Here is an 18,176-nt window from a genome sequence, read left to right as displayed (position 1 = left end):
GCAATTATTTTGTGCAAAACACTGAACTGAGCTCAGGATAAAGAATATAAAACATGTTCACTGAAAAGGAGGATAGACAGACATTATTTTAGTTAACAGTAGAAAAAGAAAGTCTCCTCTTTTGCAATCTTCTGCATGATGAATTTAGGAGTTGTAAAAATTTACATTATGACTTTTCTACCCAAACAGAAAGAGAAGTATAATGAACTCTCATATACCTAGCCTCTAAAATTACCAAAATTTGGCCTTTCTTGGATGACTTCAAGAGTTCTTGGTACTCAAAGACAATTTTGAAAGTAATATTTGTGTAAACTAAATGATGCTAAAACCATTTCCCCACTTTGTCCTTGTGAAAAATACTAGTAAGATTATCAGTTGTCCTCTTCATGAACTTAAATAGTTGAAAGTTAAACTCTTTTATACTGAAGTTACTCACCAATGCAGGAAACCACAGTGCTTTCTTTTTATCCAAACTAACGTAATCTACACATACAACTTTTCCTAGTAGCTCATCAATCTGTTTCCTATCATCCTCATCTTCATCACTGGAGGATGAAGAAGACTCTTCCTCTGGTCTAGGAAAAGAAAAAAAAAAAAAAGATATTTCCATTTATCTTCACAGAGAATGAGCATACCAAGCTGATAAATACAGGTATTCCAGAAATCTTATCCCATTTTCAAAAACCTACAGAATGGCAAATTTAAATTTTTATATAATTTTCTAAATTTCTAAATAATAATAAAAAGGGTTATCATTAAAATAAAGCACATCATTTTCCTAAAAATCTCTTGGAAAGAACACAATACTCAAAAAGCTTAAGGCCCTATATGAAACATCCCAGTACTACACAAAAATACAGTAGATGCTACTCTCAAAAGAGTTGGGAGTTCCCAAGATATTAAATTTTATAATCCTAGTACAAAGATAACTTTAAAAAGGGAAAAACATTTTTATTTATGGGGAGGTTAGGGTGGTGAAGAAGACAATCTGCTAAGAGATCAGCATTGCTATCCTTAATATCAAATATACACAAACTAGGCACTGACAAAATGTATAATACTGTTATTTTGTTGTTTTTTTGTATAACATTGTTATTTTGTATTATATTAAAAATTCCTTTCAGTTTACACTGTATATTGGACTAGTAAATTAGAAAGAAGTTACCTGCCCACAGAAAAAGAGACTATCTAAAACTACCCACGTGATGTTATACAAAAGTATAGTAGAAATGAAAACTAAAAAAGAAAAAAAAAAAATCATACAAAACAAACAAAAATTCTACCTTTGAATCTGGTTCTAAGAAAGCCCACAATCAGTGTTAAAGAAAATAAAGATTATAACAATGACAGCTCAAAATGCTCAGAGTAAGTAAAGACACTAAGAAATGAATACACAGGGACTCCTGGGTAGCTCAGTCAGTTGAGCGTCCAACTCTTGATTTCAGCTCAGGTCATGATCCCAGGGTCATGGGATCAAGCCCCATGTCAGTCTCAGTGCTGAGTGTGGTGTATGCTTAAGATTCTCTCTGTCTCTCTCTGCCCCTCTCCCCTGCTCGCTTTCACTCTCTAAAATAAAAAAAAAAAAAGTTTAAAAGAAATTTTTAAAGGTTTTAAAAAAAGAAATAAATAAACCATTGCAATGTATGTTCTTTTTATAAAATAAAATTGAATAATGGCGAATACTGATTACCTACGGGATGAAAACATTTTTGAGATACTCAGCAATGACCAAGTTCACGGACAAAAAATGTAAGCTGAAAAATCATTTTAAAACCTTAAACATGATTTATCTATTTGGTTGATTGGCATAAATCTAATATATTCTAAATTTGTCTCGATGCCTTTCCAAAGGGATGGAGATATAAATGTCACTCCTTTATATTTATACACTTCAACATAAATATTTTTTAAAAACCCCAAAAAAACTATTGTAATAAGATTAAACATTTTAGAACAATATGGGAAATATCACTATTTGATTTCAATGATCAAGTAACTTAAAACTTTTCTCCTGGCAGAAACAAAGCAAATTTTCCAAGTTTGTTGCTGAGAACCAGGGTACTTCAAATGGCCCTTATAGTAGTTCAACTGCTACTCAGAAAGTAACAGAAGGTAGGAAAAACCAATACAGCTTGGTATTAGCAAAGCACAAAACCTTAAAAATAGACACACAGCTCCCGGCAGTCATGACAGACTTCCCAAGTCTGAGTTCTACTTGATTACAAGTGTTTCTCAAGGGCAATGACTTTTCTCTCTCCACTTTCTAGTGGCTGTAGAACACAACCAACCTTAAAACCATAATCACTGCTTTTTCAAAGCAGTTATAAAAAACTTATTCAGCTAGGATTTAATAGACGCCCTTTAAGTCATTATCATTAGCAAGACAGAAAGTCCCAGTATCACAGATAACATAGATCACATCTGTAAAACAGAGACAGAAAACTGGGCTTTATTTGCCTAACAAAGTCATCTGCATCTTTATGAAAATTCTCATTTGTTTCTTAAGACTTAACAAGCGTGAAGACTTCAGACATGAGAAAGTTACATATATATATGTGTGTATATATATATATACACACACACACACACATATATATACGTATATATGTGTGTGTGTATGTGTGTGTGTATATATATATATATATATATATATATATATACGTACATATATATATATATACGTACATATATATATATATATACGTGTGTATATATATATATATATATATATATATATATATATATATATGTATAAAAGGGCTGCCTACATAAAATACCTATCCGCTTTACATACTAAATGTCCAAGTTCCACTCTAAAACCATTTCCCATTCATGGACTAGATTTCTTCCCCTCGACTCCCCAAATGAAGACTTTGTTCCCACAATGCTTGTTTCCCTCTCCTGTGTCAATTTTTCTACCTCTGCTATATTGAGTCCTATCAGCATACCCTTATTTCCACTAACATGCTTTATTTCTCCCACTTAAAAAAAAAAAAAAAAAAATCCCCTGCGGCACCTTGGTGGCTCAGTCGGTTAAGCAGCAGACTTGGGCTCAGGTCATGATCTCCCAGCTCGTGGGTCTGAGTCCCCAGCTGGGCTCTGCACTAACATCTCGGAGCTCAGAGTCTGGAGCCTGCTTGGGATTGTCTCCCCCTCTCTTTGTCCCTCCCCCACTTGTGCTTGCTCGCTCTCTCTCTCTCTCTCTCTCTCTCTCAAAAATAAATAAATTAACAAACATTTTAAAAAGAAAAATCCCCTGACCTCACTTTCTCCACCAGTTACTAGCACCTCATTTTCCTACTCCCCCTTTGCAGTCAAACAGAGCCTGGAATGCTCTATTCCCCAGACATTTGGAAACACTCAACTCTTCTAAGTCTCTGTTCAAATGTCATCTCAATGAGGTTACCCTGACTGTCCCATTCAAATTTAGAATCTGCCCGTCCCAATCTCTCCTTTTATTGTTTTCCCACAGCACTGAAAAATCTATCATGCTATATAATCTGCTTAATTCGTTCTTACGTTTTCTCTTTCTGACCCATCTCCCCCGTATGAGAGAATATAAGCCTCAGGGCAGACATCTTATCAATGCCTGTTTATTCACTGATATATTCCAAGTACCTGAACAGTGCTTGGCACAAGCATAGATATTCAATACATATTTGCTGACTAAATAAATGGAACTGAATAGATTTCTTTCTCTCTACTATGGTATATCGAATTTTATTTCTCCTGAAATCACAAAATGTAAACAAGTGGCATAACGTACACAACCAGTGTAAACCACACCATTATATGCACCTAGGACCCCTTTAACTTCTCCTCTTACAGGAGTTTGGTCAGGAAATAATTTACACAAGACAAGCACTCAATGAACTGATGGAACAAAAATAAATGAGCATCAAAAGTATTTTAAGGGAGCAAATACAGAGCAAGCAGAGAACCTGCTTGGCTTTTATTCCCCTCTGATGTTGTTGCTTCTTTGGTAGTAAGAAAGTATTTGTTTACTTGAGCCAGAACAAAATACTGTACTGTCTTTGTGAAATAACATCTGATGATGCCACTGGAAACAAAGCTAATTACACAGAAATGTTTACAAGCACAGACCAACAGCTGATTACTTAAAGCTGATCACAATTAATTGTAAGAATTACAATTATAAATTAATTTTTACCATTAATTGTGAATCAAGTAAGAAGAACTTAAGACAAGACATGTGCCAAAGAACAGCAAATGATGAAACACAAGCAGAAAACTCAGCTAGGAACTTCAGAGGCTCAATTTGGAAATGTAATTCTGACTTCAATGCTCCTTATTATTTCAGGCAAGTAACTCGGTTTCAAATTTTGCACACTAAATTAAAAAGCTGTTTTCCCCTAAGTTTTATCAAGAAGGAAACTAGAATCAAATTGTCATATCAAAATAAACAGCAAATAATTAAAAAGTCTTCCAGAATTAGTGGTACTGGTTGCACAGTCTATGAATACACTGAAAAACAAGGCACACTGTACACTTTTAAAGGGTGAATTGTGATATGTTAAATGCATCGCAATGAAAAAAATTTTTTAAAGATCTGCAGACCTGTAAATGTCAGTTACAAATCACTAGTTTATTGGGTAAACTTTAGCACTGTCAGTGAGTAAAATCTGTGCCCATAAATAATTGCTATCAAGAATCATTATGGGCCTTATTATGCTTTATTCTTGTTCTGAACAGGAAAAAAAATAATGGCAAGCAGACTGATTTCCTACTGTAGCAGCTGGATATATACTTTTGCCTCGTTACTGGAAAACACTTTGAGGGGGTGAGGATACACCGATTTTTCTATAATTTCAGGCATTCTATTGTTTAGGCAGAATCAAACAAAATACCTGTATACAATAGCTAACTTAAGGGAAAATTTCAACTTGCTTTAAAAAACTAGAGAATAATAATCTTAAGAAAATACTTGAATACATTAGAATTAACTAAAGGTAGAAGATACATAAAATTCATCTGAAGGAAGGTGTCAAAAATCATCAATTTTGGAAGAGCTGGAGGCTGATTTACTGGTATGTGGATTAACAGTTGTTAAAAGAAAATGAAGGTAGTGGTATATATACTATGCAACAATGGAGTCTGGGGAATCCTGGGAAGAGACAGCTTCATTTATCTTTGTACAAAATTACATTTTATTTATTTTTTATTTTTATTAAAAAAAATTTTTTTTAACGTTTATTTATTTTTGAGAAGAGAGAGACAGAGCATGAGCAGGGGAGGAGAGAGAAAGAGGGAGACACAATCTGAAACGGGCTCCAGGTTCCGAGCTGTCAGCACAGAGCCCGATGTGGGGCTCAAACTCACAGACCGTGAGATCATGACCTGAGCTGAAGTCGGATGCTTAACCTGAGCCACCCAGGTGCCCCTGTACAAAATTACATTTTAAATGACAATCAGGGAACCAAAAATGAAGACTTTTTTAGTTGAGTAATGGAAGCAGAAATGAAGGTCAGGTAAATGACCTTAAGGTCCGAGTCCAAGACTCTGTTGTAGAAAATCACTCAGAAAGGGGAGAAAGAACTTTGAGGAAGTATAATTAAGAAGAAGGGAATTTCCAACTGTGGTACTTGTCTATAGTGCCTACATACTACGGCATAAGGTGCTAATAAACAAGAACATTACGTGCCTTGGCCATGAGAATGACCACAATAGCGAGCGGGAAGGGACAGCAAGCCAAACAAGGTGACGGATGAGCAGGGCGTCATTCCCTACAAGTTAATTCTCAACCTTCGGTCTGCCATACATTGCACATACGTAATATAATCCCAACAGCAAATCTTTCATTATTCACAACAGGAAAATCACTTACTTAGATATTTGCTGGAGTCTTTAAAAAGCAAAGATCAACTTGCTCAGTGACAACTGCATGCTTTAGTCTCATCTTCAAGAAAGGGAGACCTCAGCTAATAGATTTTTTAATACATCATAATTTTGGGTCACTTTTGTAGATCACTCTAGGTGATATTCTATAAACGATCTTTAAATTTATTTTTATACGTCTAGATCACAGTTGAAGAAAGGTAAAACATGTCTAAATATTAGATGCCATCTTTTTCAAAGTTTAAAAAGAATTTTTGATAGATACAAAAACAGTTTTTCCTGCAATATATATAATATAATATAATATAATATAATATAATATAATATAATATAATACAGAAATGTTGTTTCAAAAAATTCAAATATAGGGGTGACTGGGTGGCTCAGTCAGTTAAGCAGCTGACTTCGGCTCAGGTCAAGAACTTGTGGTTCACAAATTCGAGCCCTGCGTCGGGCTCTGTGCTGAAGGCGTGGAGCCCAGAGCCTGCTTCGGATTCTACGTTGCTGTCTTTCTCTGCCCCTCCCCTGCTCATGCTCTGTCTCTTTCTCTCTCAAAAATAAATTAAAAAATTAAAAAGCAATATAAAAAAAAATAATTCAAATATACCCCAAAACAGTTCTACCTGTCAGACATAAACAATAAGTAAGCAGAATTTTTATAAACTCACATATAGACACATTTTATGAATGAACTCATGTTACATACCAATAGTTCATGAAAATTTTTTCATTCAATTCATGATGTATCTAGTATTTACATAGTGCTTCCTATATAAACACTTTAAGAATCCATTTAATCTTTGCAACAACTCTGAAAGATAGGTAATATCTCAATTTTACAGATGAGAAAATTGAGGCATGAAAAGACTAAGTAAAATGCCCAAGGTTATACAGCAAGGAAGTGGCAGAAACAGTTATTCACACCCAAGTCACCGACTCCACAGTTCACACTCTTAACAACTGGGCAACACTACCACTCTCAAAAGCTAGAGGAGAAGTAGAAATCTTCACTAATGAAATAATTTTGCATTAAATACACCCCACCTCACTGTTCTGACATCATGACGCATAATTAGAAGTTGACTACTAAACTATGGGAAGACTAATGAGCAATGGTAGATAAAAACTTTTAATATACAATTGAAGTCATTAATTTTCAAACAGACATCAAAAGATTTATCTTATATAAGCACTTCGGTGAATATTTTATGGCAATGTTAACAGCCCTCGAAAAAAGTGATAACATTATTAGATCACAGTAACATCAAATAATCACAAAAGGACTCTTTCATGTGAATAATGCCATCATACATTTTTCATTTATTTTTCTTCCTGGATAGAATTTTTCAAATTTTAAACGTCATATGCACAAGAGTAAATAATAGTTACGCCCTGAGTACCCTAAAAATATTCAAGTCATCAGCAAGCTAAATCACAAGTGACAGAAATTATTCACTTAGTAATTAAGAAAAATATTTTCTTAAAGTATCAGAGTTAAGAAAAAAAAAAAAAAAAAAAAAAGGCATGGCCTGAATCACAAGTACAGTAGGAAAATACTATTATCAAATATTTTTTCAACGCAAGTATCAGTCTTTCCATTTTCTCCCTCAATGAGACACTATTTATTTACTGTTAAAACTAACTTGGAAAGTAACTGAAGTACTACTCAATCTAAGTAAGAGTCAATCAATGAATGGGTAAAGGTCCATGGAACATGGGTGAGTTCAAGTCCTGGTCCTTTTCCTCCCGTGTTCTTTGGATTACTTATTGTGTATGAGGACAATTTCCCCAGTTTTTAGTATGGGTAAAAGCAATGCCTATCTTCAGGAGTTTGCTGTAAGGCTGAAAGTAACATGAGACACAGTGCTTACCGCAGTCCTGTCTCCAAAGCTCGGCCACAATTAGATTTAATACCTAACTCAAAATACTGAACGAAAGCATTCACTTACACTAAAGATTTCATAATCCAACTCACTATTTATTTTTAACAGCTACTCTGAAAATATTTGGGCTTAGACTCATTAAAAATTTGTTAATTTTATCCAAGTAAAATGTTCAAAATTGTTTTTGAGACAACCTCCGACAGTAAATTAAAAACCCATCCCTTCCAATTTTCTTCTCCTGCTCCTGTGGAGGCAACTATGTTTTTAACTATTTTAGTTATTTCTTTGAGAGTTACTGCCTTATCTCTAAAGAATATTCTTATACTGGTATTATACATTTTAGACATTATTCTGCTGACTTCCTATTGTTACTAGGACTCAACTTTTATGTTTAAGACACCTCCTCACCCTCCATCCTATATTAAGTTTTCCTTTCTTAGATAATTTCCAGGGGGAGTTACTTAATGCCTTCGCTATTTGTTCTCTATTTGTTAAGATGATATCTTTAATTTCCTCCCAGTGTTTCATTATATCAGGTAATCAAGTCCTCCTTTTTAATAGAGACTTCAATTCCTCCATTCTGCCTTCTACTGACTACCAGCATCTAGTGTTAATATGGAGAAGTCTGATGCCATTCTGCTTCTCAGTCCTTTGCAATAAATTATTTTCCTTTTGGCAACTGTTTGAAGATTGTTTCTTTATCTCTGATGACCCCTTTGATCCTGTGATCCTTTTTAATGTAGAGCCTTTGGAGCCTAAGCACGTCCCATTAAAAGTAATTTGTTAGGTAGAATATATGTCACAACTGCAAGACATAAAAATAAGTGGTGGTTTCTGTCAAGGAGATTATTAGGAAGAGAAAACAAATACTACAATAACAACAACAGGTGAAATACTACCTTTGACATGAGATAAATGCACAGAATTCAGAGGGTTCAGAGGAAAGAAAACACATCTGTTTTCAAGGAAAGAGCAGGGAGACACAAAAAGTTCACATAAAGGTGGGAGCATTTCTGTTGGAGGACTGAATGTGTGAGTCAATGACATGAAAGGGTGGCATCTGAGAAAGAAAAAAAGAGCATGAATAAAAGCATGATATCAGGAAAACAAAGGCTGTATTCAGCGAATACTGACCATAGCATCAAGATACATGTAGGGAGAAATGGCAGGCAGATATACACCTGTTAAGGCTGGCTGAGCACGGAGAATCTCAAACACCGTGCTAAGGAGTCTGAAATTACTATTAGATCCAGTTAGCATTTTGCAAATTACAATTTAAAATTAATAACTATTAAAACAATACTAGAAGGAGAAATGAATTCAGGTTCAACTAACAGTTATGAAAATGGACTTACATATGATTAGATCTTCTTCCTCTATTTGTTTTCTTTCCTATGACTGGAGTGCCAAAATGTTCAGGGTTGGTGAGTGGGAGCTGGTCTAATGTCTGTGGGTAAGAACATAAACCCAGCACAGTTATTACGTTGCAAGTTCTTTTTCCTTTTTAAACCAAATCAGTTTAATATGCTTAGATTTTAAGATTAAAAACTGCCCCCAAGGAAGACTAAAATACAACTTTCCTGAAGATTGAAACTGTCATTTCAAAGATATTAGGATCAAGATGAATGAGCCCACTGCTGGAAAAAAACAAAAAAGAAAAAGTGAAAAGAAATTTATTCTTCTTTCCACATGGTTTCGTTATCTATTTGAAGGCTGACAGACTTCTAAGAATGATTAAAATACAAAACAGACACTAGAAAATAGATTTCAGAGATAAAAACCTACATGTAAGGACCTAACACCTAAACTGGGACCAGCTGCTACTCAAATTTCTCTTTGTTTAAAGGGAATCATAATCCATAACACAGAATTCTTATAAGTAACAAAATCATCCCAAAAAACGCATCAATTGCTTGGAAAACAGCTTTAGATAGGCTGTATTACTACTTTGCAAACATTTTCTACAATGAACCTTTTTTTTTTAAAAAAAAAGAAAACGTAGGGGCACCTGGGTGGCTCAGTCAGTTGAACGACCCACTTTGGCTCAGGTCATGATCTCACAGCTCGTGAGTTTGAGCCCCGCATCAGGCTCTGTGCTGACAGCTTGGAGACTGGAGCCTGCTTCGGATTCTGTCTCCCTCTCTCTCTGCCCCTAACCCACTTGCATTCTGTCTCTGTCTCTCTCAAAAATAAATAAACATTAAAAAAAAAAAAAAAAGAAATGTAAACTTAGCTTTTCTACATTTAATTTCCCCTTCCTTTTTAATCTGCAACATCCAATACAGTGCTTGGTATGAAGACAGTGATCAATAAGAAAACATTTCTTCTTGTCAACTGACAGTTCATGTCAAACCTTTGTCCCTCACCCTATTCTAAAACAACGATTTCCAGGTGAGGAACTGGTTATTGATTAAAAGCAGAAAGGGATTTTGGAATGATTCCCTTCGTTTCTCAGTATCCAGTATTTCTTAAATTTTTCTTGCCATCATTTCCTGAAAAGGTTTCTGTATCTAAAAAGTTAAGGTATTGATCTAAAGACACTATCCCAACTAACTTCATTCTGAGTATCAGTTTTGATAATATTCCTACTTTCTCTGCATTTTTAAGATCTTTCACACAAGTGCTATTCCTTTCATCACTCCAGTAGACGCTCTGCTGTTACAGATAATGTCATGAATGCCAGGGGAACTAAAGATCCCAGAAAAACTGTCAGGATGGACAGAAGGGTGAGTAAGTACTTAGGATAAAGAGTTCTCAAAGTTATAAACCAGGGTGTTACATGAAAGGGTATACACCAACTTAGATTTTTTTTTTTAAGATCAGATAGCTATTAAATATAAACTAACGTTAATATTCAAAAGGAAATTTTTAATTTTTATTTTTAAAACAGGTAATTTTGTCAAAACGATGATGAACTAAAATGTGAAAGGGGCAAGCATATTAATAATCTATGGTGTTTTAACTTAAGTAAATGTATTTGAGATACATATAACTAGGTGTCCAACAACAGTAAAAGGTACTATCCATAAAACATGAAAAATAATTCCTTCAAAAGATAGGTTTATAGGGCATAAAACCTAATCCTACAAATTTAGTTTGTTTAAATTGGGCACTTAAAAAATATGTGGAGGCAAAGTTGGTCCAAATACAATAATCTGCCAAATAAAAACTCTTTAGAAGCCACTTGTCATTAATTCTTAATTATGCTTCCCATGGGCAAAAATTTCAAAGCACTATATTTGGTAAACAGAAAATAAATTAATCTGGGTCACTTTCTCACCTTACTCCCCTACAACTGAAGTTGCTCTCCTGAAAGCAAAGATTTCTATTCAGTACTGTGATTTCTATTTCAAGCATCTGCTAGTCACTAGTTACAGGAAAGAAAATACCCAGGATTTCTGATTTCCTTCCCTATGTAATACTTAGAACAATAAGAAGCAGTATCTCTGTCCTTGGCCTCCAATCATGTCCAGGGAAATAGAAGCACGTCTAATTCAAGTGACAGAAAAGACTGAGGTGAGGGGAGAATCTGTCTTGTCTAAGCCTAAAAGGTAATGAGCAGAGACCCCCGGCTATACTGAAGGCTAAAAGAAAATTTCACAGGCCTGGGGGAAACATTCCTATATCCGTTACCTAACTGGGCTGCAGGAAATATGGAGCTGAGATTTTATCTCACTTTTCTTTAGTTTTCACCTGCATGTAGTAAATGCACAGAGAATACCAGCTGATGAAACTACTTCTGAATGACAGACTCAAATCAGGAATGTCCTCCAGAAATGCCCAAACACTCAGGCAATGGGCAACATCCTCTCTAAGGTGGTTATGGTAGAACCAGCGATTTTAGTGTTGGAATTCAGAGGACTGAAGTGCTATTGTGATCTCCTATCATGGAAATCTCGAATTTAAATCTTCATTTAAGTATGTAGCTTATTAATGGAACTACTGAGCCCCCATACTGCCAGTATGATATGGCTTTCTGCTCAAAGGCCAAAGTTATTACCAATAACAATGCCCTGAGGAATCTTTCAAAAAATTAAAGATGCTTTTTTGAGAATATCAAAAATAACAAATTAAGGGAAAGAATATATAGATGGCATATTAAATACATTGCTGGCCATGTTACCACAGAACTCAATACATTCATAATTTTAAAATATCTGATTGATTAATGTTTTTTCTCCTCCAACAGATGGTAAATTACTCTCAGGATAAATTCCAGGGCTACTTGGCTTATGCTTGTCTCTAGTACCGAACATAGCACCTGGCTTAGGACAATGGTAAGGGACAGTACACCAATATTCCAAGTACCCGCCAGCAAAATATGAAATCTAACACATATAGACACACATGGTAAAAGTGATCCTCCTAGAAGGTAAGAAGGATACACTGAGCTACTTGCTCATGTTGCTTCAGCCTTTACACTATAACTGTCTTATGAACTATAAAATTCTCCTGACAAAAACAAAATATTTTAGATATTTCTCTGAATTAAAAAAAAATAAGGCACATGCCTTCACTTAGCAGATGAAAAGTCAAGTCTTCAAGCCCCCATATTCACCGACCTACTATACCTGTACACACGTTCTAAGGGAAATGAAATTATTTCTAAGAATTACATGAACTTCGGGTTCCTGGCTGGCTTGGTCGGAAGAGTGTGAGACTCTTGATCTTGCGGTCATAAGTTCAAGCCCCAGGTTGGGTGCAGAGATTACTTACATAAATAAAACTTAAAAAAAAAAAACAAAAAACTATATAAACTTATAAAGAATTCTGTTACTTCATCAGTCTGTGTAAGAAGCCAAATTCACTGCAAATTCTAAAGTGTATTTCCTGTATTTGAACCTTCGCAATTAATTCAACAAATATTTCCTGAAGGTTTTTGTGTAGAAAACTCTCCTGGGAAAAGAAAAGCCATCAAAATGACAAAAACATGGCTACTAACTCAAACAGCTTAAAATCTCACAGGGAAAATAAGAAAAGTAATTAAAAAAAAAAATCAAATAAGAGTAAGAGAAGCGCTGAAGGATCAAACAATAAAGGGATCAAATTTGGTTAGAAATTTGTCATGGAAGACATCATGGAGGAATATCAAGAGGAGCAGTGCTCAGCAGAAACCAAGAAATGAATTTGAACCAAATTCTGAAAATACCAAGTAGTCTCATAAGACAGAAGGACAGGGAAATGGAGAAATGAGGCACCTGGGTGGCTCAGTTGGTGGAACACACAACTCTTAATTAATCTTGGAGTTGTGAGTCCCAGCCTCTATGGGTGTAGAGAGAGAGTACTTAAAAGTGAAAAGAAAAAAAGAAAAAGAAAAAGAAAAAGAAAAAGAAAAAGAAAAAGAAAAAGAAAAAGAAAAAGAAAAAGAAAAAGAAAAAAAAAGAAAAAGAAAAAGAAAAATTGAAAGAGAAAGAAAAGAGAAACGAAATGAAAACTGAAACAGAAAGAGAAACGAAACAAAACAAAAAGAAAAAAGAAAAAGGAAGGACAGAGAAATGGTACAATAGGAAAAACAGGCTGGAATCGTAATACACTGAACCTGTCCCAAATTCGGAATTGGAATAAGAATTCAATTATTAAAAAGAGAAGAAAATATTTTCAAAGCAAGAGAATACAAAAAAAGTCTAATAGTTTAATAAATAATATTAATAAGTTCCCAAAGAGGGGCAACCTGGGTGGCTCAGTCGGTTAAGCACCTGGCTCTTGATTTTGGCTCAGGCCATGATCTCACGGTTCATGAGATTGAGCCCAATTGTCAGGCTCTGTGATGATGTGCAGAGCCTGTTTAGGATTCTCTCTCTCTCTCTCTCTCTCTCTCTCTCTCTCTCTCTCTCCCTCTCCCTCTCCCTCTCCCTCTCCCTCTCTCTCTGTCCCTCCCTCCCTCTCTCTCTCAAAACAAACAAAACAATATAATCCCAAAGAAACACTGTTCTAAATAGTGACAAGAAAAAAGGAAATGATGGTTTGATCACACTATGCATTAATTAATATTTATAGACTAGACTATAAAATAGAACACTTCAACCATATGCCTTTTTAAAATTCTGGATTACAAGCTAGTAACTTACAGAACTTTGTGAACCCTCCCTCCATTCTCAATAACTTAACACCCTTCAATTCTAGAACATGGCTTTGGTACTAGAAAATACTGGTTTGAGAACCAGCTCTGACCATCAGTTTCACCATCTGTAAATTGCAGATAATAATGCTATCTACTTCATAACGTTGTTAATGTGATGATGTACATAAAGCAGTGAGCAGGGGCGCCTGGGTGGCTCAGTCGGTTGAGCGTCCGACTTCAGCTCAGGTCATGATCTCACGGTCCGTGAGTTCGAGCCCTGCATTGGGCTCTGCGCTGACAGCTCAGAGCCTGGAGCCTGCTTTGGATTCTGTGTTTCCCTCTCTCTCTCTGACCCTCCCCCGTTCATGCTCTGTCTCTCTCTGTCTCAAAAATAAATAAACATTAAAAAAAAATTAAAAAAAAGAAAAAGCAGTGAGCAAAGTCCCTGGCAAATATAAGCACTTCATTTATTCATCCAACTACGACTTATTTCAGTTCCTACACTATGCCAGGCACTGTTCTAGGAACTGGGAACAAGTGGTGAAGAAGACACATTAAAAAACGTGCCCTTGTGACACATTCTAGTGAGGAAGGCAGACGATGAACAATTAACTAAGCACATATACATATTCTGATGTCAGAGAATGACACGTGCTATATAAAGAAAACTAAATCAACCTAAAAAGATTAAAAGGAATGGAAGGCACTACTTCAGAAAGGTCAGTCAGGCAAGGCCTCTTTGAGGACAGGCTATAAGAATGTCAGCTAGTAGTAGTAAGGAATTGCTTATAGTTTCTACTCCTTCAATGATGATGGGGTTCCAGTGGATTATTAATCAGACATTTATGGGGCACTTGGGTGGCTCAGTTGGTTAAGCATCCAACTCTTGATTTCAGCTCAAGTCATGATCTCACGGTTCGTGAAATCAAGCCCCATGTTGGGCTGTGCACTGACAAGCCTGCTTGGGATTTTCTCCCTCTCTCTGCCCCTCCCCTGCTCACTTTCTCTCTCGCTTTCTCTCTCTCTCTCAAAAATAAATAAACATTAAAAAAAAAAACCAGACATCTGTTTTTTACAATTATTTACAAATTAGAGTCTACATAAAAGTTACCTAAAGGTAATAGTTAAGCAAGCTCATTGCATTTTCTTTGTGGACAAATGCTAAAATATTCTTACACCGAAAAAAAAAAAAAAAGTATCACCTAGTACTCAAACAGGATTCACAGATTACAGGATAATGGTAAGATGTATTAATGAATTTTCCTGATTAACGAGTCAGTTGCTTGAGAAAGAAAAATATGCTCTCCCTAATACAAAGTATTAAGATACAGTCACTTATTAAATTATTACTTACTTCACTTTCAGCAAAATGCCTCTCTCCCTTCAGGCACAGGGAAGACCGTCTCAGTGTCTTCTCATCTCCATCATCAAAAACTATGAGGAGGTAAAATTGGAAACTACTGAAGGATTTTTTCAAAGGTTAACAAGATGATGTAAACTATCGTTTAATTTTCTGAGGGCAAATAGAACGATTGTTTAAGAAGATTACAGTTAAAAATTTAGTTCACGTTTTAGGTTTACTAAATGACAACGTTAAATTCTAAAGTATCTTTTCCAATTTCTAGTGATAAAGAAACAATATAGCTGAAATGAACACATTTACTGACCCAGAAAACACCACATGAAAATAAGAAGCTAGCATTTTAGGAAGAAACTATTTAAATGCTAATTAACCCATCTCAATATTGTAAAGGAAAGGCAAGTTTTCCAGCTGGTAAATAGAGACATCCAAAAACCAGAACAAGTACAAATTTGTATATTCAGACTGCGCCTAAAAAAATTATTGTTTTTATTATTTAAAGCAGGGTTTCTAAACCTGAGTACTACTGATATTTTGGGGCAGATTAATTCTTTGTCATGAGAGGCTATTCTGAGCACTACAGGCTACTTAGCAGCATCCCTGGCCTCTAGCCACTAGATGCCACTAGTGGCTTCCCAGTTGTGACAACCAAAAATGTTTCCTGCCAAAGACACTGCCAAAGGTTCCTTGGGTGACAAATCTGCTCCCCACTGAAAACTACTTGAAGTACTAAAATGTCCCAGAGAATTTACTGTAAGTTCATAGATACACAAAATATACATATATTTTATAATTTTAGCATATGCTGACATTCCTCACCAATTATGGGGGAAAAATAACCCTATTTCAAATAAAGTTACTAAGCTTTCATTTTATTAGAAACAGCACTTTTTGCCTAAGTGACAAAACTGGTTCTTATATATTAAATGAGACTTTGTGAGACTGGATAAATAACTTTTAGTATGTTTTTTAAACGGTGCACATTTATGAGACTGACAACCATACGTAATTATCACCAAACTTACTTCCCAGAATTGCTCAGTCTTGTAACCTACATAAAGTCAATTTTCTCATCTCAAATTAAAATCTCCCCTAAGTTTTTTTCTCATCCCACAAAAACATAAACAAAACTCATCTATACTATTTCAAAGCTCCATGAAATTCTGACATCATCAAAGACATTTTAACTAGGTGTCTATTTTCATCTATGAGGTCATTAAAGAATATGAATTATTCCCATTCAATAAATAATGCCAGGATATTTGGCTATTGATTTGGCAGGTAGGGGAAATCTGACATTTCAAAATGTTCAAAAAATGAACTGCACGAGAAATAAAAAGCTATTTGCAAACCAAAAATAAAACTATAAATTGAAGAATACATTGGAAAATAAATTTATGACACCGATGGAAGGAAGCCCTTTTAAACAAGATTCAACAAGTAAAACTACAAAGGAAAAGGTGATCAGAGGAAAACTAACACTATGAAAATTGATAGCAGAGAAAAAAAGTAAAGCAATAGGAGAAAAATACTTGCAACTAAAGGAACCAGGGGATAATAATATTCAGAATATATAAAGATCTCATATCCTATAAATAAGAAAAAGATAACCATCCCAACAGGAAAAGGGGGAAACTGGAAAGGCACTATAACATGCAATTCAAAAGAGAGAAAATACAAATGAAATGATGTTCCTTTCAATAAATATATGAAAAAATGTTCAGTCTCACTAGTAATCATGGGAGGGGCAATATTAAAACAAAACTGAGATACTGCTTTGTATCCAGATGGGCAAAAATTTTATAGATTACCAACATCAAATTTTACAAGGGCTGGGAAAAGAAGTGCACTCACACACTGTCCATGAAAGGGTAAAGGAACAGTCTTCCAGGAAGGTGGTTTTCATTACCTACTAAATTTTAAAAGTACATTCATTTCACTTCACTCTGTGTCTACTTCTCAATATATACATATACTAGGGAAATACAGGAATAACGTGTATTCAGGAGACATTCAATCCACCATTTATTTTAATAGCAAGAAAGCTGGCAACATCGTGAGTTGAAAGTAAACAAAATTAAAAAAAAAAAAAAGAAGGGACGCCTGGGTGGCTCACTGGGTCCAACTTTGGCTCAGGCATGATCTATGATCTCATGGTTGGTGAGCTCGAGCCCCACATCGGGCTCTGTGCTAACAGCTCAGAGCCTGGAGCCTGCCTCGGATTCTGTGTCTCCCTCTTTCTCTCTGCCCCTCCCCTGCTCACACTCTGTCTCTCAAAAAATAAATGTTAGAAAAAATTTAATAAAAAAAATTTATGGCACATCAAATATTATGAGACATACTACTATAATTAAAAGAAATTTCTCTGTTGCACAACATGAATATACTTACTACTGAAATATACATTTAAAAATGGTTAAGATAGAAAAAAAGTTTCTCTTGAAAAGATATACCTCTTGAAGAGATATATCTCTTGAAGAGATATAACGATATACTTTGAAGTGAAAAAAGCTACAAATTCAACTTTATAATATATACGCTAATTTCAAATTATACTTTATGCACATATTTATGAAATAAACATTTTAAAGACCTGGAAAGATTAAAAAATTACCAGTAATAATATCTTTAGTATTACGGGAGGAGCTAAATCAAGGAAATTTTGCTTTATTTGTATTACCTCTGAAAATACATTTTTAAAAGATTTATTCCCTTACCTACAGTGTACCAACTTGCGTCTGTTAATTTATTGATAACAGCTTCCTGATATGCACCATCAAGATTCTTCACTTCCACAATAGCTCCAACCTAAAAAGTTAGAAAAACGTTTAGAAGATAAATGAACAAAACAAAAACTGGCTTTTTTTTTTTTTTTTTTTTTAACTGAGTGCGTGGTGGTGAAGAATAAAAGTAACTACTGATTTGTGTTAAAGTGCCAGGGGTTTTACCTACCACTGTTTTTGTGCCATCAGTGAAAATGTCAAAAAAGTAAATTCGTAAAAAAGTAAATAATATC

General features: G+C 34.9%; 1 protein-coding gene across 3 annotated transcripts in view; it reads right to left on the bottom strand.

Moving 5' to 3' along the window:
* The window catches only part of ARID4B (AT-rich interaction domain 4B), a 152,536-nt gene that overhangs the window by 61,092 nt on the left and 73,268 nt on the right, over positions 1–18,176 (bottom strand). For all 3 annotated transcript variants that reach the window (XR_006194326.1, XM_042907712.1, XM_042907713.1), the window contains exons 5-8: positions 17,878–17,968; positions 15,155–15,234; positions 9,095–9,186; positions 437–575 (exon numbers count right to left, since the gene is read on the bottom strand). Coding sequence is in view for 2 of the 3 variants with exons in the window: in XM_042907712.1 (XP_042763646.1) it covers positions 437–575; positions 9,095–9,186; positions 15,155–15,234; positions 17,878–17,968 (402 nt within the window). In the remaining variant the exon portion in view is untranslated. The remainder of the gene's footprint in view (positions 1–436; positions 576–9,094; positions 9,187–15,154; positions 15,235–17,877; positions 17,969–18,176) is intronic.

Source organism: Panthera leo, chromosome D2, assembly GCF_018350215.1.
Source record: "Panthera leo isolate Ple1 chromosome D2, P.leo_Ple1_pat1.1, whole genome shotgun sequence".
In the NCBI taxonomy this organism is placed as follows: domain Eukaryota; kingdom Metazoa; phylum Chordata; class Mammalia; order Carnivora; family Felidae; genus Panthera; species Panthera leo.
This window is presented reverse-complemented; position numbering and strand designations above follow the sequence as displayed.